The following is an 18,356-nucleotide window of genomic DNA, read 5'->3' on the forward strand; positions in this document are numbered from 1 at the left end:
ACTAGATCTAGTTTCTAATCTTGCCTCCTTCCATCCACTGGCTGCATTCTCCTCTTCCTTAGCACAGAACAACCACTCTTTCCCAAATGTGCATTGGTTGTCTCACATCTCTTCTCTCATCTCTATCTGAACATACCTTAATGCTTCTCTCAAGGTTCAGTTCTTGACCTTTTACTTCCTTCTGCCTTGGTAACACCTTTCATATACTTGGTAGTAAAGCCTATTTTGGCATGCTATGATTGTTTAGCTGCACATCATTCCCACATGAGAATAAGTGTCATATATCTCCATATTTACAGTGCAGAAATAGAAAGCATCCAAGGAATGAATGTGTCCAAGTTATGTATCTATACCCACACGAGGAGCCTTCTCGATTCTGATGCTAAGCATGGTAGAAGTGAATGGCACTGTGGAAACCACATAGAACAACTATTGGCAAAAGAGCTTTCATTCTCTCTCTCAGCATATATTGAGAAAAAATATTTTTGCAGCTCAGTTGATTCAAAGAAGCCTTTAGTTAGTCCTGCATCAGCCTCAGTGGTGTTTAAACTCTATTTACCCTGGGCGTTCAATTTTTCCTCAACAGTTATAGACTTGTGGAGAGCAAGGATTTGCTATAGTTACTCATAAAGTCAGGCATGCTTTTGGTTGTGCAGGTTAGTATTTATATTAATAGACTGAAGGAGAAGTGAGACTTCAGAGAAACTGGCCAGTGAATCATATATTAGAGATAATTAATGTTTAACTTCCCATAATGAAAATTAAGAGCTTGGTTGAAAGTTAATGTCTTATCAGGCATATGAAATATATATGTATAATATGTATATGTATAATATGTATATATGTATAATATGTATATATACATGTTATGCATATGTATGCATATGCATATATTTAAATGTGATCACTATTGCATTACTCCGAGTTGTATTTTATTATATTCATACTTGGAAAATTATCACTGTCAGTAATCAAGACAAAAGACTAAGGATCTGTTTTCAAGTCTTGATTGTTGTATTTCTCTATGGTTGTACAATAGTGATACTGATATGTCATTTATTAGATGATTAATATGCAGGGCCTCCACATGTGGTTTCTCCCCTTCGTGGAATTCAAAATTCTCACTCATTCAAAGATGAGTAACATTGGACACAGCCTGAAGTAGTAATTAACAGCAAACAATCTATGAGATTCCATTTTCTACCTCTTTACAGCCTACCCTGATACTTTACCACATTAGATGTTTAGAGACTATTTGCTTAATGAATGAAGTGACATAAAACAAGGACAGATTTATAGTAATTTTTTTCAATTTTCTTTACTTTCTTTCTTTTTTTTTTGCTCATCCTGGGGCTTGAACTCAGGGCCTGGTATCTCTCCTTGAGCTTCTTTGTGCTCAAGGATAGTGGTCTATCACTTGAGCCACAGAGCCACTCTTTTGGCTTTTTCTGAATAGTTTATTGGAGATAAGAGTCTCACATACTTTCTTGTCTGGGCTGGCTTCAAACCATGATCCTCAGATCTCAGCTTCCTGAGTAGCTAGGATTACAGGCCATGAGTCACTGATGCCCAGCTTTTAAATTTTCTTTATTGTATATGAATCTGAATTTGGGTCTTGGACTATTTATTGATATCAGCTAATTGTGAATATGAGTAAGAATTTATCTCTTAGACTTACATGGATCTCATTTGTTAGCTATGAAGATACAGCAATTTTATGTGACACCAAAACTAATACATAATCTATAAAATATAAACTCTTTTAAATAATATAAAATAAAATATGTATGAGGTAGTATATAAAACACATGTACTTTGCTGTATGTAGCCTCCACTTAGGTGAAAGCTTGTTAGTCTTGCTGAGACATATTGAGTAAATATAACATTTATTTATATTTAATAGATATTTATATATAATATTTATTTATAATATAATTTTTACTAATTTTAGAAAATTTTAATAATCTTCTCTTTATGGAGAACAAAGTTCTCTCATGCAAGAAAGCTTAGGTTTCTATTAAGAAGGAAACTACCTAAAGGTGTAACTCCTAAAAATTGTGTGAGTTGCTTTTAGAAGGAAGTACAGGGTGACCCACAGGATCCTCAGCAGCTTCATTGGCCAGAGTGAGACTGCTCTGACTTACCCTCAGCCTTCTTAAGACAGGGAAAGGTATCTTTTTTGTTTATTTGCTTCTTTTTTTTTTTTTTTACAAAATTTGAAATAATCGATGACCCTCACTCAGTTATCTTTCTTTATTTCTGTATGAGAGCTCATATTTTCACAAGTATGTTTAAGAATATTATGACAGCTTACATGGTTGGTCTCTTACCCTTTTTCAGTTTGGAGTTCCATCCCAGGAAAATAGAGTCACATTTTAAAACAGATATGGCTTTTTCTACAAGTTTCATTTCCTGCAAGAATATCAAGGTCACCCAGACTTGCATATGCTTCCTTTCTGTTCTTACTTCCCTCTATCCAACTAGAAAAATTTCCCTCATGGAAACACTGCTGTAGAACTCACTGTGTAGCTTGTCACCGTAGCTACAGTGGAACTGTTTTTATTTAAATCATCAAGGTGAAAAAGTAAGAAGACATACATGCCATAAGTAGCATTCAATAGCAATCTTAAATGAAACTTCTATTCCTCTAAGCCCTCTCAGTAGATATACCCACAGTGGCTCAGTGCGTCCTTTGTTTGTTGGCAATGCCAGGTTTATTTCGTTTAGTTGAATAGTTGTGTTTTTGAATGAGCAAACAATATTATTCTAATTATTCTAAACAATATTATTCTGTTAACATGCACTAGATCTTGCAACTCATAATAACCATTAGTTTGGTGTTTTGAAGACCACTGTGTGCTATAGAGATGTTCATAGGTTCAGCTTTTGTTTTTATAAATACTAAGGTCCATATCAACCAACAGTCCGAAACCACGAATTTGGAGGGTGCTCTTACTTTATTTTTACTTGCTCTTGCCTTTGAACTAGTTTTACACTATTTTAACACTAGAGAAGAAAGCAAGGTTAGTAGAACATGAGCTTATTTCTGCTACTCCAGCTATTTTTAGAAATGGATTAAAAATAAAGTTTGATGGGAAGAAATAGGACCATGTTCAAGCAGGCTGACCATGGTTGCCATTATCATGTGAATTTGCAATTTTTTATCTTATGTTGTCTTCAATGTTCAACAAAATGACTTACTTTGAAGTTCTTTCTTTTCCTTTAAGCTTGCTATATAGTAACTACAGTTCAATCTATCAGATGAATACATGTTTACACAAATTATTTATTTAGCTATCCTGGTCTGCATTATTATGCATACAATCTAATTTATGCATCCATCTAATTTAAAAAATTAGAAATACTATATAATGATTTTCATGGAATTAATTTTTAGTTGCCATACAATTAGTCAAACATTCATATTAAGTATTTTCAGGAGTATTTGTATTAGTAATTTATATAGTATATTCATTACCCAAATATCGAGACATGTTAAAACTGACCGAAAATGTCTTATTTGATAATTATGCATTTGTCATAGTTTACTTTGTTTCCTTTTGCGTCCTAATTTAGCATGTATACAACTACATGCTCAATTTTTCTTTCATGAAAACTAAAAACAATCTATAGAGGGATTTTTAGATTGGTGATTTTTAATTTCTCTTTGCATCACTATAAAGCAAAATAGTTTCTGGCTTCTACTGTGGGGTGTGTGTGTGTGTAAGACATGTGTGTGTGTGTAAGACAGAGAGACAGAGAGAAGGAGAGAGAAAAGGAGAGAGAAGATAGTCATCCTATGTAGCCCAGTGCTAGCCTCAAATTGAATATTCTCCTGTCTCAGCATCCTGAGTGCTGGCATTATATGCATGAACCTGCACACCTGGCTTTGGCCTCTGATTTTTGAAACCATAAAATTATTTCATCACTTAAACCCAAACTTTCTAAGTCACATTTTAACCTAAGAACAAGTGCTTTTGCCATTTGTAAACCTTTGAAATTAACATTTCAAAAGAACTTTCCAGACAGCCTTCAAAAAAGCCATGTAAATACATGTCCCTAAAGCACATTAAATTATACCATGCTCCACGGTGTATGTGTGTGGTACTTTCCATAGACAGAAAAGAACTTGTCTTAACTCTTGCGTAGGTCAGCTGGTGGTGGAGGGGCTGACAGGTAAGCATCTGTGAGGGGACTAGAGCTGGGGCAGGGGAGATGTCAGGGGGTGTGAACGTGGGAGGGTGGAGAGAGCTCACACTCTGGGCTCCAAGCTGCTGGCACACTTTGTAACCTTGGCCATGAAGTGATTTATAGGAGCTGTGGGGGCCATACATCAACTTTCTGGTTGGCTTTGTTGACACCTTGTCACATTCTTGTGGGCTTGAGGAATTCATTGTTCTAGTTTGAACTGATAAGAAAGAAAGAGAGAAAGAGAAAGAAAGGAAGGAAGGAAGAAAGAAAGAAAGAAAGAAAGAAAGAAAGAAAGAAAGAAAGAAAGAAAGAAAGAAAGAAAGAAAAGAAGAAAGGAAGGAAGGAAGAAAGGAAAAAGGAAGAAAAAAGAAAAAGAAAGGAAGAAAAAAGAAAGGAAGGAAGGAAAGAAGAATGGAAGGAAGGAAAACGTAGAAAGGAAGGACAAAAGAAGATATGGGAAACTTCTCATGAAGACGTTGGGAAAAGTCCAGGGGGAGGAAGTTCAAGTAGGGACTACTGTTTCTAGCCATGTCACCTTTGCATTTACCAGTGTCCTCAATGGTAGGCATATTGGCTGTGGGGTGTGCTGGCTGAAGCTAGCTTTATTTGCCATCTGAAAGTCCTTTCCTTGTTTGGAGCTTTCTTTTCTTCTGGATGGTTCTTGGGAAAAGGAAGAGGAGAGGAGAGGAGAAGAGAGGGAGAGGCACTTCCTTTAAGAAGTGGCAGATGGAATGGGTGAGCAGAGATTCCAACTGAAGGTCAAATGACACCAATCACTGGGATGGTTGCACAGCAACTTTTGATGTAAGCCGGTCTCTTGTAAGTTTACTCTGCCAAACAGTGTGCTTTTTGGGCAAGGTGCCATTCTGACCTCTCCCCTTTAATGTGTAGTGCCCCATGCTTCACTTCAGATTTTGGCAGCCTGAACGCAGAGGCTGGCATTTGAGCCCAGGGCTTTGAAGACAGAAAAAAAAAATGTTTCAGCATGGGAATTCATCAAGCCACTGGCCAAAAGTTTTGTGTGATGTATACATAGAATATTAGCTCTCACTTCAGTAGAGCAAATGAATGCTCTGCCTGTTGTTTTTTTTTTTAATGTCTCTTTTCTGTCTGATACCATTGTTCTGTTTTTAAAAAGGTATCGCATTCTTTTATTTATTTTTTTCCAGGAACACCAACAGGTCAAGTTATATGTGTTACATCATGGGATTATAAATACTCATACTTCCTTCTGTGGAAATATATGTTTTCTTTAAGAGCAGCCAAGCACAAACATTTCACTCACTAATTCTCTCTGTCATCATGCTGTTGTTGATGGGAAGAGCGAACCTTCTTGCACTCTTGCCAATGGCAGGATGATTAGGGAACATGCACACTTTTGTGATGCGCTGTTAGCAAGCTCATGTTCAAGGTCATAGATCACTTTACCTGGAAGCGCCATTCACACTTCCACTTTGGCACTGCAGCTGCAGCACACTTTATTCTTCAGACTTCTTCCAGTGGTTCTCGGGCCAGTGTTTCACAGAATGTGGATGTGTAAAGTTCTCGCAGTTGTTTTATCAAGCCTTACTGCACTGTAAACAGTAAAGTGCCTGACAAGGTAGGTGGCTGGATCAAAGAGCAGACATGATGATGATGCTCATGTCAATTAAAGCACCAATCTGTAGTGTGACTTGGTGTGACTCTCTAGATGTGGATAGCTTGGTGGGCCCTCAAACTCTGCTTCTTCTGTTTGAGCTCTGTTGGTCCCCATTAACTATCTACCATCTTCCTTGTACCTCCTCCAAGAAATGGAAACAAGAGTTTTTTTTTCTAATTGTACTGTTTGCAGTTATTTCTTTTTCCTCTTTCTTTTCGTTTGGTTTATTACCTGTTGTCACTGTGTTTTGCTTTCTGTACCCTTTGTCTTGCATATACATTTATCTGATTTGGGGAAGGAAAGGGGAATGCAGAAACAGAGGGACAAAGAGTGAACCAATTCAACAGTGACATTTACTAGACCCTATGTTGGAAATGAACTTTGTAACTTGGAGTGGGGGGGGGTGAGAAAGTGGGAGAAAATTAGGAGGGGGTAACACTGATCAAAAAGAAATGTGTTCATTTCCTTACTTATATAACTGTAACCCCTCTGTACATCACTTTTATAATAAAATTTAAATTTAAAAAAATAAAAAATAAATAAAAGCACCAAGTACTTGTGTAAGAATAATGCTAATAAGTGACTAGCATATAGGAATCATAGGTTTCCCATAAGCAACTTATTTTGAAAAGCACATTTTTTTTCTTTTGGATTATCCACCTTACTGCCAAGTGATATTGTGACGAACATGTAACATCTAAATGCACATAAACATATACTATTACAAAGTACATAATATATGTAGTGATATTATGGCATCAAGGTTTGAACGCTGCCATTCTGATAGACCTGTCCACTTTTGCCTCTTGCCTTTTTTCCTAGCTTGGAATTTTCTCTGGTTTCCCAAAGGAGGTTTATTGATAGTGTTTCACTGCTCTCTGCTGGAGAAGCTCAAGCCAGGCCAGGCAGCCAGAGTTAAAGACTTGCAAGGAATGCAGGTGCGATGGTCCTGCTGATAAGCTCCTGGCCTCTGGCATGAAACTCAGTACAAGATTTATTCATGCTAGTCACACAGCAGATGTTACCAGCCATGACATACAGGACAGAAGTAGGTTTCTCAGAGGGAAGAATGGGTAAGATAAAGATGTAATAGTCCAACTTCTTCCTTCAAATGTTGTCTGCTGCAAATATATCCTTTGTTTGGGGAAAGAGCCCTATGTGGTTTCTCAAATTATTTTTCATCCTTCCATTTTAGATGGATTTTTATTTTATGTAACAAACCTATCCACTCCTCCAAAAATATCTTATATCTATAGCTATACCAAATTATAATGCCTTTGGAACAAACTATATATAAGGGCTCCTCCCCCATACTTTTTGTTTTATTTATTTACTTATTAGTTTTATTTATTGTGTGCTGGCACTGGGGCTTGAACTCAGTCTGACCCCTATCCTTTTAAGTCTTTTTTTTTCTCTAAAGGCCAGTGCTCTACCACTTGAGCCACAGCTCAACTTCTGAATTTTGGTGCTTAATTGAACATAAGAGTCTCCTGACTAGCTAGGATTACAGGTGTGAGCCACAAGTACCCAGATCTATACTTCTTTAGCATGGACATGGCTGGAGAAGAATTTAGTAGAAAGTGTATTAGGACATTTTTTTCCCCACAATTTTTTCTAAGCAAGGACAAATTCCAATTTATGCCATCTTTTGCACGAACACGGATTACAGCACCACAATTTTGATATATATTTCTCAAGTTTGAAACAAAAGTAGTATAGAAGTAGCAAAAATTGTAGATGATATTGTTTTAGATGTATATAAAATACTCATTTATACATGTGGATGTGCATGTGTGTTTACACAGACACACATAGATGTAGATGTATTTTGGTGGGAACGGGAAGTGAAGACACAAATTTGACATATCTCCAAAGTGTTTTATGTTCTTTGCTGTCTGGTATCTTTTTCACTTAAAAAAAAACAGCTTGAATAGAAATCATAAAAATCCAGCTCTGCAGCAGCATTACAGTGCTATTTTGTTCTGTAACATTCTAAGTGAATTATTGCTGTACTGTCAAAGAAAACAAAAACATTTGGGAAGGACTGTTTACTTTACAGTGGTTGACCAAAAGTATGCAAGTGGTTATTAAAAAATGTAGACAGCTAACGATGGGAGGTGCCACTTGCACATTCTGAAGTCTATTCACAAACCTTTGACACTAAATGCTGGAGTACTGGTGAGAATAGTAGAGGCAAAAGCATTGTCCAAGGCAGAAACAATCACTTTTCAAGCATCTCAGGTCAAGGCAAATTAAGATGCCTTTATCCCTCAATCTTTATCACTGGTATCTTTCACCCTCTCTCCGCACTGTAAAAAATACAAGGCAAGTTTTGCAACTGTGTTTCTCTCAAAAGTTATGACAGCGAGCCATTTTTATGCTATGAAGAACGTAGTACCCTTGTTATTTAAAGACTAAAATAAAAAAAAAGATCACTGATAATATTAAGGGATTTTTGAATTAAACAAGTATTTCATCTTAGAACTAGAAGGGAAATAAGAGATCCCCTAACATAGTCCCTTCCTAGTAAAGATAATAAAATGTGTACTTATGGAAGATCAATGGTTTGCAGGAGGCCACTGGCATGGTAGGATGGGAGGATGAGTCAGAAGGTTGCTGTTTTTGTGTGATGGTATGTTTGCTTGAGAATCAGACAGCTTACAGTGAAGATCTCACCTGTATCTGCTGGTAAATGTTCATTTAATGTTTAAAGTTTTCTCATCAGAGAACAGATCATTGTTCTAGCTCTCCTGGTCTCCGGGCTAAAATTTACTTTACTTAAAAAAAGAAAATCACTGATAAGTTAGGATTTGGTCATCCTGCTAGTGGAAAAATACTTCTTTCAAAATGGAAATCTTTGTGACAGGCTCTGTTTATCCCTTCCCATGGAGTAAAAGCTAGGAAAAGTGGGTGTGTCTGGCATGAGCCTATCACGTAAAATCTCTCAATAAAATATTGATCAAATGATGTTTGTTTAAAGAAATACACTTAGCCAGGTGCTGGTGGCTCATGCCTGTAACTCATCTGAAGATTGCGGTTCGAAGCCAGCCCAGGCAGAGAAATCTGTGCAACTCTTATCTCCAATAAACTACTCAGAAAAAGGGAGATGTGGCATTGTGGCTCAAGTGGTAGAATGCTATTCTTGAGCACAAAAAGGCTCAGGGACAGCACCCAGACCCTGAGCGTAAGCCCCAGGACTGACAAAAAAAAAAAAAAGAAATATACCAATGTCCTTTTGATGCCTAATGGTTTGTTTTCTGCTTGGTATTTAAGTTGTGAGAAGCCACCACATATTAGATTTAGGGCAGTACAAACAATTGACCATGGTTGCATCTAGAAGATGCTGTGGACGTCCATTCATCCTAATGCTAGGAATAAAAAAGACAACAAGGAGGGAACTGCTAACTTTGGCCTGGCCACCTCTACAACCCCTCCTCCCTGTCCCTGAGTCTTTAGTCTGTGAGTTTTTTGTCCTCCCTGCTCAAGAGACAGTGTCCTTATTCCACAGTTCAGTTGTTTGTGTCTCTTACATGACACAGCATTGGATATTTTTCTTCCCTCTGGTGACATCCTTGGGTGAATCACGTGTTTGCTGGCCAGGATATGTCAATAAGAATTGGCTTAAAAAAAAAAAACTTAAAGGCTTATGAAGCAATCTTGCTTAATAGTAGTGAAACAAAATAAAACTCCAACAAATCCTTTGTGTGCTACTAAATAGTGGAAAGATCTAGTTATGACTGGAACTGACCTGGCTGGGGTATTGTCCTAGACCCAGGGGAACAAAAGCAGTGAAGAAGGGAAGGAGAAGACAGTGTGGGGAGGAAACCAGAAACTGCAGGAGCGCTTGAGTCATCCTGGGGCCTTCAAACAGCCTGCACACCCTCCCTCTCCACCGTGACTGAGAAGCCGGACGTTTCTGATCTTAGAAATGTCCTTGGACATGCCCTTCTTGAAACTGCTCCTTTTCCCCAGGAGTACAGAAGAGGAACCCTTGAAGGGCTCTGTGCTGCAGAATGCAGGCGGTCTAGAGGGTGGGGTTCTAGGTGGCATCTTCCGTCCTTGGGTCTCAGGAAGCATTACCTCTGAGCAGTTACCACCCAAATGGGGTCCACCCTGCCTAAAAAGGAAGTAAGCCTGGGAACCACTGGAGAGCACAAGCCTTGGTGGGTGAGAATGGGCTGAAGGGCAAAGTCCTGCGGGCCGCCCTTTGGGGCCCACATCTCTGAGAATCAGGCAGTGCTATTTCTGTGGCTTCTGCCGGTTGGGCCTCTGCCTACCCCGAAACTGCCTGAACTCTGGGGGAGGAAGGCGTGGGGGACTGCTCTGCGCTTTTGCCAGGGGCCCCTGAAAGGCATCCAGCATCGAAAACAAAACAAGGCCCAGCCCAGGGACATCGCAGCCAGAGCTGCTGAACACAGAAACAAAGCAGCCCGCCCAGGGCAGGGCTTGGGAAAGAAGGGAACATAGGATGTGAGCTGCAAGCTCTCAAGGCCGGGAAACTGAGGCTAGAGAAGCTGTGGCATATCTGGGCAGTGGCCTTACCAGAGGTATAAGGGACATCTGAGGGCTCATCGTTACTGCTTCTATAGTTTTAATCGTTCTGTTTCTAAGGAATTGGTAACCCTGAATGAGCTACTTAATCCATCCCGCCTCCTCCATGAAATGGGGAAATGGGGCTACAGTAATATATTTCTAGGAACTGAGACAGTGTGAACAATTAGCTAAGCAACATAGTTGTTTTATTTGAACCAGAATTGGAGTTGTAAGCAAAGCAGGAATTGTTCATAAATACCTGATCTCTTCCCTAAGAGGTATTTTATGTTTTCTTTTTTTAAACAGGGCTGCTTTCCATAAGGAATACATTTGAGTTAAGATCAGACCAATTATATGATTTTGTTCAGTTTTGATGTGGAGATGTTAAATCAAACTGTAGCTTTCCCTGCCTTCTTCCAGGAAGGGCCCCATGTAAATTAGGAAGAAGCAGGTAATGTGAGCCATAGCATCCTTCTGTTCAGACTCCCTGAATCTGCTTAGTTCCCTAGTGAATGTACATTTATCTGAAGGAACCTTTCCACAAAGTGGAAATCATTCAACTTCAAAGTTGTAATTGGGATAGAAAAGATTTCCCAAGGGGCTCAAGGGTGGTTGTGGGGGTGAAAGCAGGGAGGTCAACATGAATAATGAATGCCACAGGGAGAAGGAAACACTAGTGATATGCGATGTTTGTTTCTGTGGACCCAGTTGTATGGAAGGGATAAGGCCAGTTGAGAACAATTTGTAAGAACTCTTCATCCAAATGTGCTTTATTTACATCTTGCTCTGACACAAACTGGTCTCCTATTGCTAAAGATAAGGATCATAATCATGACTTAATCAGCCCTTCCTGGGTCCTATTGCACTCAATATTCTCTATATACAGTATCTCCTAAGAAATAGTCCCTTTGTGTGTGATGGAATAGGTAAGGCTTAAGTTAAATAACTTACTCGAGACTAGTAAGCTAGAAGAAGCTCCTCTGCTCTTAGCCACTGCAGGGTATCCTGGGTACCCCTCAAGGCCTGTCTTAATCTTAACCTGGATTTAGGTCACTCTATATGCATCGTGGTATTAATCCCTTGTAAATTCAGGGCTAGAATACATTATTGCCAAGGCTACTTAAAAACATTATCATTCTTAATACTTTCTGCAATGCATATTTTATAATGCTTCCCAAGTAATTTCCATTTTATTAAAATCAATGGTGGCTCGTGTGATACAAGAAGGTTAGAGGTTTGAAACCAGGTCCCAGGGAAGGGGGAGGTAAGGAGAGTGAACTGTTACCAGAAAATTAAACCAAAAAAGGGCTGAGAGTGAGGCAAGCAGTAGAGCACCTGCCTAGTAAGTGCAAGGCCCTGGGTTCGAACTCCCAATGCCCCAGAGAAAAGAGGTAGTTCTAGACAGTGCTCGTCAGCTCACCACCATGACCCAACTAGCAGTGGTCTCCTTCACTCACTCTATCATGAACATCCTCTTGCTTTTTGAAGGTACAGTCTGTTGAATTCCTCCTAACAATAAAAATGCAATAATAAAATAAGTTCAATGATCCTTTCCCTACGCATGTAGTGTTTAAAGCAGATGATTCAAGAAGCAGATCGAGCCTGGGCACTGTCCCCAAGCTTTTGTGCTCAAGGCTAGCGCTCTATTACAAGAGCCACAGTTCCACTTCTGGCTTTTTGGTAGTTAATTTGAGATGAGTATCACAGACCACTGCCCAGACTGGCTTCAAACCATGATCTTCATATCTCAGCCTCCTGAATAGCTAGGTTTATAGACTAGTCACTGGCACCAAGCTCTGAAAACTTTTTTAAAGGGCTTTTTCTAAAGGGTTCAGTGGATAATGATAAAAAATAAACATTTTTGCCAAATTGAGTATGGTCAGTTAATAAATAAGTATTAAATAAATATATAAATATAAATGATATAAACAAGTAAAGATAATAACTATGTATTAAAGAACATGATGTCTCTTTTTGCTGTCAAGGGTAAATTGAAAATAACAAAATGCTTAAATAATGCAGGCTGACCCATTGTAACAATGAGATGTACAAGACACTAGGTTGAAAACAAACTTTACAACTTGAGGGGGGGAAGGAGTCAGGGAGGTGGGGAGGGAACGAAGGGTAGGGGAAAAACAAAGGAGGAGGTAACAATGCTCCATAGGAAATGTACTCATTACCTTACTCATGTAACTGTAACCCCTCTGTACAGTATCTTTACAATAAAAAATATATACAAAAAGGGGCAAATTGAAAACTAATCTATACTGCTTTTTATTTCTAAAGAAGGTTGTGACTTCATACATGTTATTTGATCTCCTCAAAGTAAGTGGTCCAAATAGTTTGGTATTATTGTTTTCCTAAGTAAAATTTTCTATGACGTTTTTGTATCCTAATGGAATTGTACTTCTCTATTCTCAATGATTATTAGCATCCTTGAAATTGTGTGATTAAACTCACGGTAGCAATCGCCACCATTGTGACCTTAGACATGTTTTGTCATCTCTTTGTTGCCTTGGCTACAGAATAGTAATGATAACACTATCTCTTGTAACTTATAATGGGTTGCAAAGACCATTAAATGAGTTAATTACCTAGCTTGCTTCATGCCATACCTGATGCAAAATAAGTGCTGTGCAAGGGCCAACAAAACGTGTTAATCATTTGTGATTTCCAAACTGGATCAAATACATTTTATAATAAGGCTTCTAACTGATTCTAGTTTTAATTGCTATTCAGTAGTATAATATATGACTTATATTTGCATAATAGTCTTTTCTTTTAAGAATTTTTTATGCTCTTTGACTTGATCCTCCTTTTAGCCTTTTAGCACGTGGGTTGCCCTCCTCCCCTCCCTTCCCCTTTTTGTGCTAGGTATTGTACTCTGAGCCTTGAGCTTTCTAGGCAAGCACCCTACCACCTGAGCTACCAACAGCTCCCTACCCTTTGTCACTTTTGCTTTTAGTTTGTTATTTAGATAGGGTCTCATGTTAACTTTGCTTGGGCTAGTCTCAAACCATGATCCTCCTACTTTTGCTTCCCAAATAGCTATGGATGTATACCATCATGCCCAGCCTAGAAAGGGTGTTTGCTAGTTTGTTTGTTTTTACTGTTGATTCCTTAGAATTTTACCTAGAGAAGCTTTTAATTTTGGATCATGACATATAATGGGTCATGTTAGTAATTAATTTATTAACTCTAAATTACAAATTGTTTCGGATAGAGTTTGTCTTCAATTTTTCTCTTGTTATCCCTCTTCCTCCCTCCCTTCTTCCTCCACTTCTTCCTTCCTTCCTTCCTTCCTTCTCTTCTGCCTTCCTTCCTTCCTTCCTTCGTCCTCCCTCTTTCTTTCTTTCTTTCCTTCCTTCCTTCCTTCCTTCTTTCTTTCTTTCTTTTTCTTTCTTTCTTTCTTGCTTGCTTGCTTTCCTTCCCTTCCTTCCTTCTTTCCTTCCTTCCTTCCTTCCTTTCTTCCTTCCTTCCTTCCTTCTTTTCTTCCTTCCTTCCTCCCTTCCTTCCTTTCTTCCTTCCTTTCCTTCTGTGTCAAACTCTCAGAGAAACATGAATGATTCCAGCCAGCACTGGTCAAAATTAATAGATTATAATAGATTAATAGTAGGTTTTAAATGACATCACGAGATCCATATTTCTCAGATACAAGAGGTTTGTTGTTATGTTCTTTTGGCTAGAGATGACTCTTCTTCCTGGGAAATGTAGCCACAGAATGCTGGGTTGGAGTCTTATTAATATCCTTGTAGATTGAAAACAAAATGTTTTCCCTGTAAGTTTTTGTTCTTTTCCACTTGGCAAACCCGGTGATTTGCCACATGAGCGAATGTGTGTCTCATTTGCTTATTTTCTCATGCACCAGTAGCCCTGGTGACATGGTCTGGAATGTGCATAACCCCTGGAAATAAATAGCATGCTGGGAATGCACTTGCTTTGTGACCACAGCATCCTCGATGCACCTTACAGCACACACTAAAGATCTCAGACCAGTTTCCTCTCTAAAAGATCATTTTAAGGCAAGCCCTCTTTCCCATATTTCCTGGTTTAAATAACGATAAGAAAAAGATTTTTGTAACTAATGGTTATCGATTGTGAGTCCCTTGTCCAAAATTACTTTAAAATGTTATCTGATGATAACAAATGTCTGTGCCACGGAAATATCCTTTTTTCTTTTTAGATGAATTACTAGGTTAAACTGGACCAACAGAAAGATAAGATTCTTAAACTTGGCATGCATATATGCTTTTGTGATCTATGATTCTTTACTCTTTAAAAAAGAATGGATATTGAGCTGGACATAGTGGCTCATGTCTGTAATACTAGCTACCCTAGAAGAGGTGATTGGGAGGATCAATATTCTAGGCCCAGTGTAGGCAAAAAGTTATCAAGCACTCATAAAAAAGAAATATGGGAGTGGTGTACATAAGTGTAAGAAGTAGGATCCAGGTTCAGGCCAGCCCATCCAAAATAAAGGTTACTACTTCATAAGTAACTAAAACAAAAACAGCTAGTGCCATGGCTCAGGTGGCAAAGCTCCTGACTAACAAGCTTGAAGCCTGAAGTTCATACCCCCCAATACCTCAAAAAAGTGGTTGGGATGCTGAAAGAATTTTAAGGAGCTTTTCTCCAAGTGCTTTTACTCTGACTCTTCATTTGAGGTTAAAGACTCTGAGCTCCCTCAGCCCCTATTTCCTCTTCTTGTTGGGGATCTTTTTTGGATCCATTCCCCCTTAAGGTATTCTATGAAAGGACATTGACTAAAAGACAAAACAGAGGTGTTGGAGGAAGATGGTATGAATCCAACTTGGGCAAGCCATTGAGTTCAAGAGCTATTTCCAGATTTGGAATGGTGGCACTTGCCTGTAATCCCAGATATTAAGGAACACATAAGTAGGAGGGTCACAATTGGAGGGTAATCAGGAGCAGAAACACAAAGAAACCATGGGGGGAAAATAACTACAAGTAAGGGGTTATTGCTCAACTGGTAAAGCACTAGCAATCACAGAGCCTAAGTTTAAAACCTAGGATTGCTAGAAGAAAGGAAAGGAGAGGAGAGGAAAGGAGAGGAGAGGAGAGGAGAGGAAAGAAATTTACAGATCTTTTCACCAGTAGGTGGTGGTCATCCTCACTCATTCCTTGTCTTGAAGATACTCTTGCTTTTGTGGAAGGCACAGTTTATGGAGTTCCTTATTTCCTGTTTCATTCATTGCCTTCCCCATTACTCCTTAACTAGCAAGCAGCACTCTCTTAAACTATAGGTTATGAAATTTGTGAGGCTTTTAATAACTTTGAGCTCATTTAGAAAGTAATGCATGTTCCCCATGGCCCAGAATTGTCCAGGGCCAATTACCTCACTCTATTTATCTAGCAATTTATATGATGCCATTTCCAAGAAGAGTTCATTGCACAGATGGCCCTTCCATGCAGCAAATGATATTTTACTGTGACATTTTAGAGATGGAAGAGTTTGAGGACTTGTTCTAAAGCCAGTTCAAGGAATGCAATGAAGATCTTTCCTTAGCTAATATTTCTAAAATTGGCATCCCATCCAGTCAATACACAGAAGAGAATTAAGAAAAATATACAGTACTTAAGAATCTAAGCGACTAAATATCTTAAAGAATATAGCAACTTCTTTATCTGAACTATTAAGTAGCAAAGATTCTTTGGAATTTGAGCACTAGTATTTTCTAAGGTAAGTTATTGGTAGCCAGTATAGTCTTTAATAAGTACATTATTTTTTCCTTTGAAGAACAACACCTGAGTTATTCTTTCATTGACTTTGAGTTTAACACATTTGTGTGTGTGTGTGTGTGTGTGCGTGTGTGTCCAGTACTTGGGCTTGAACTCAGGGCCTGGGTGCTGTCCTTGAGCTTTTTCCCTCTGTTTTTCTTTAAATGCTTAATTGGAGATAAGAGTCTCACAGATTTTTCCTTATCAGGCTGGTTTTGAACTGTAATCCTCACATCTCAGCCTCCTGAGTTGCTAGAATTACAGCTCTGCGCCACCAGCACCTAGCATTAATGTCTTTGAGATTGCCTTCATTAAATCAGTAAGCGTTTCTTCTCAGCTCTCTCTCTCTTTCATGCACACATCTACCATGTGCATGCATGTGTAGACACACCACAGCCTTCACACCAACTGTAAGAGTAGCAGCTGGTTTGCCTGAGGTTATTACTGACTGAGATGGTGAGTGAGCTGCCTTCTTGGTCCACACTAGCGGCAAGGACTATGTGCTTGTTACCTTGCTTCATTTCACTTCTGAATTTTACTACCTACCTACTCCTATCCATACCAACATACCCGAAGTATTAAACATTTCTTAAAAGAATATTCACGGAGCCCATTTGAACCTCCTAAACTTTTTAATTACTTTTGTCACATGAACTTCAGTATCTGATGAGATATTTATGATTTCTTTCATTTGGATTTTTATGACTAATTGGCACAACAGGAATATTACCTCTTCTCTCAGAATTTCCCCACAAAGAAAAAGGCTTTCCCCCACTTGTTCACTAAGTAAATATCCAAATGTATCTACTAAGAGATATAAGCAAATGTATGTTCTGGACAGTTCCCATTCTAAGAATACCAACTGAAAGCAGTACAAGGTAACAAGGTAAAGCATCCAGCCTTTAGGGAATGATGAATGAATGGGGCTTGTGACTTAAAGAGGTAGGTGGGGTTGACAAACCTTAGTTGGAATGTGGATTAGGTCATGGGAAAGTACATACCAAAGCTATCATGAGTATTTTATTTCTCTCCTGAAATAACGAGTGAGCTCGATCCTTCTGCTACTGAAGAAATGAAACATAGAGAGGTAAGTCACCTGTTAGGAAAGTCAACAGCTAACAACTGGTGGAGCCAGGCAGGTTGGCAGATGGTGTTTGACCATCTGCTTCTTCCTTCATCCTAGTCCTATGCAGTAGATCTTTCTTTCTTTCTTTCTTTTTTTGGGGTCTGGTCGTGGGGCCTGAACTCTGGGCCTGGGCGCTGTCCCTCAGCTCTTCAGCTCAAGGCTAGCGCTCTACCACTTGAGCTACAGCGCCACTTCCAGCTTTTTTTCTTTTTGCTTATGTGGTGCTGAGGAATCGAACCCAGGGCCTCAGGCATGCAAGGCAAGTGCTCTACCACTGAGCCACCTTCCCAGCCCCCAGTAGATCTTTCTTACATAGCAGAAGACTCTGAAACATTCTCTTGCCTTTTTCACTAGAGAAAATTCAGGTTGTCTTGCCTACACATTCTTATTTGGTTTTATTGGTTCCATAATTGCTACAAATAAGAGTCCTTCAAAGAGTATCATCAACCCAGAGAGCAGTAAAAGTAACAAAGAGCTCATAAATTCTTCAGAGCTAATTTTCATCAACAAAAGCACCAAGCTAGCTGGGTGTTGGTGGCTCATTCCCGTAATCCTAGCTACTCAGGAGACTGAGATCTGAGGATCACAGGTCGAAGCCAGCCCAAGCAGGAAAGTCTGTGAGACTCTTAACATCCAATTAACCACAAAAACTGGAAGTAAAGCTGTGGCTCAAAGTAGTGGAGCGATAGCAAAGTTGGAGTTATCCAAGTCTCAAAAAGTAGTGTATATATACTACATTTTCTTGATCCATTCATCTAAGAGGGGCATCTGGGTTGGTTTTATATCTTAGCTATGTTGAATAATGCTGTGATAAACATAGTTGTGTTGGTAGCTTTAATATGGCTTTGTTTGTGGTCATTTGGCTCATAAGTAAGATTGCTGGGTCATAGGGGACCTCTATGTTTAGTCTTTTGAGAAACCTCCATATTGCTTTCTAGAGTGGTTGAATAGTTTACTCTCCCAACAGTGCAGTAGGGTTCCCTTTTGGCCACATCCCCTCCAGCATCTGTTGTTATTAAATTTATTGATTATAGCCATTTTTACTGGGGTGAGGTGGAATCTCAATGTTGTTCTGATTTGCATTTCTTTTATGGCCAGAGATCTTGAGCATTTTTTCACATGTCTATC

General features: G+C 38.9%; 1 protein-coding gene across 1 annotated transcript in view; it reads left to right on the forward strand.

The window, feature by feature from the left end:
• Hmga2 (high mobility group AT-hook 2) overlaps window positions 1-18,356 on the forward strand; it is a 107,306-nt gene that overhangs the window by 47,953 nt on the left and 40,997 nt on the right. Inside the window, exons 4-5 of the mRNA XM_013018562.1 lie at window positions 5,603-5,727; window positions 9,803-9,958. Of these exons, the coding sequence (XP_012874016.1) occupies window positions 5,603-5,727; window positions 9,803-9,958 (281 nt within the window). The remainder of the gene's footprint in view (window positions 1-5,602; window positions 5,728-9,802; window positions 9,959-18,356) is intronic.

Source organism: Dipodomys ordii, unplaced genomic scaffold, assembly GCF_000151885.1.
Source record: "Dipodomys ordii isolate 6190 unplaced genomic scaffold, Dord_2.0 Scaffold3, whole genome shotgun sequence".
Taxonomy (NCBI): Eukaryota; Metazoa; Chordata; class Mammalia; order Rodentia; family Heteromyidae; genus Dipodomys; species Dipodomys ordii.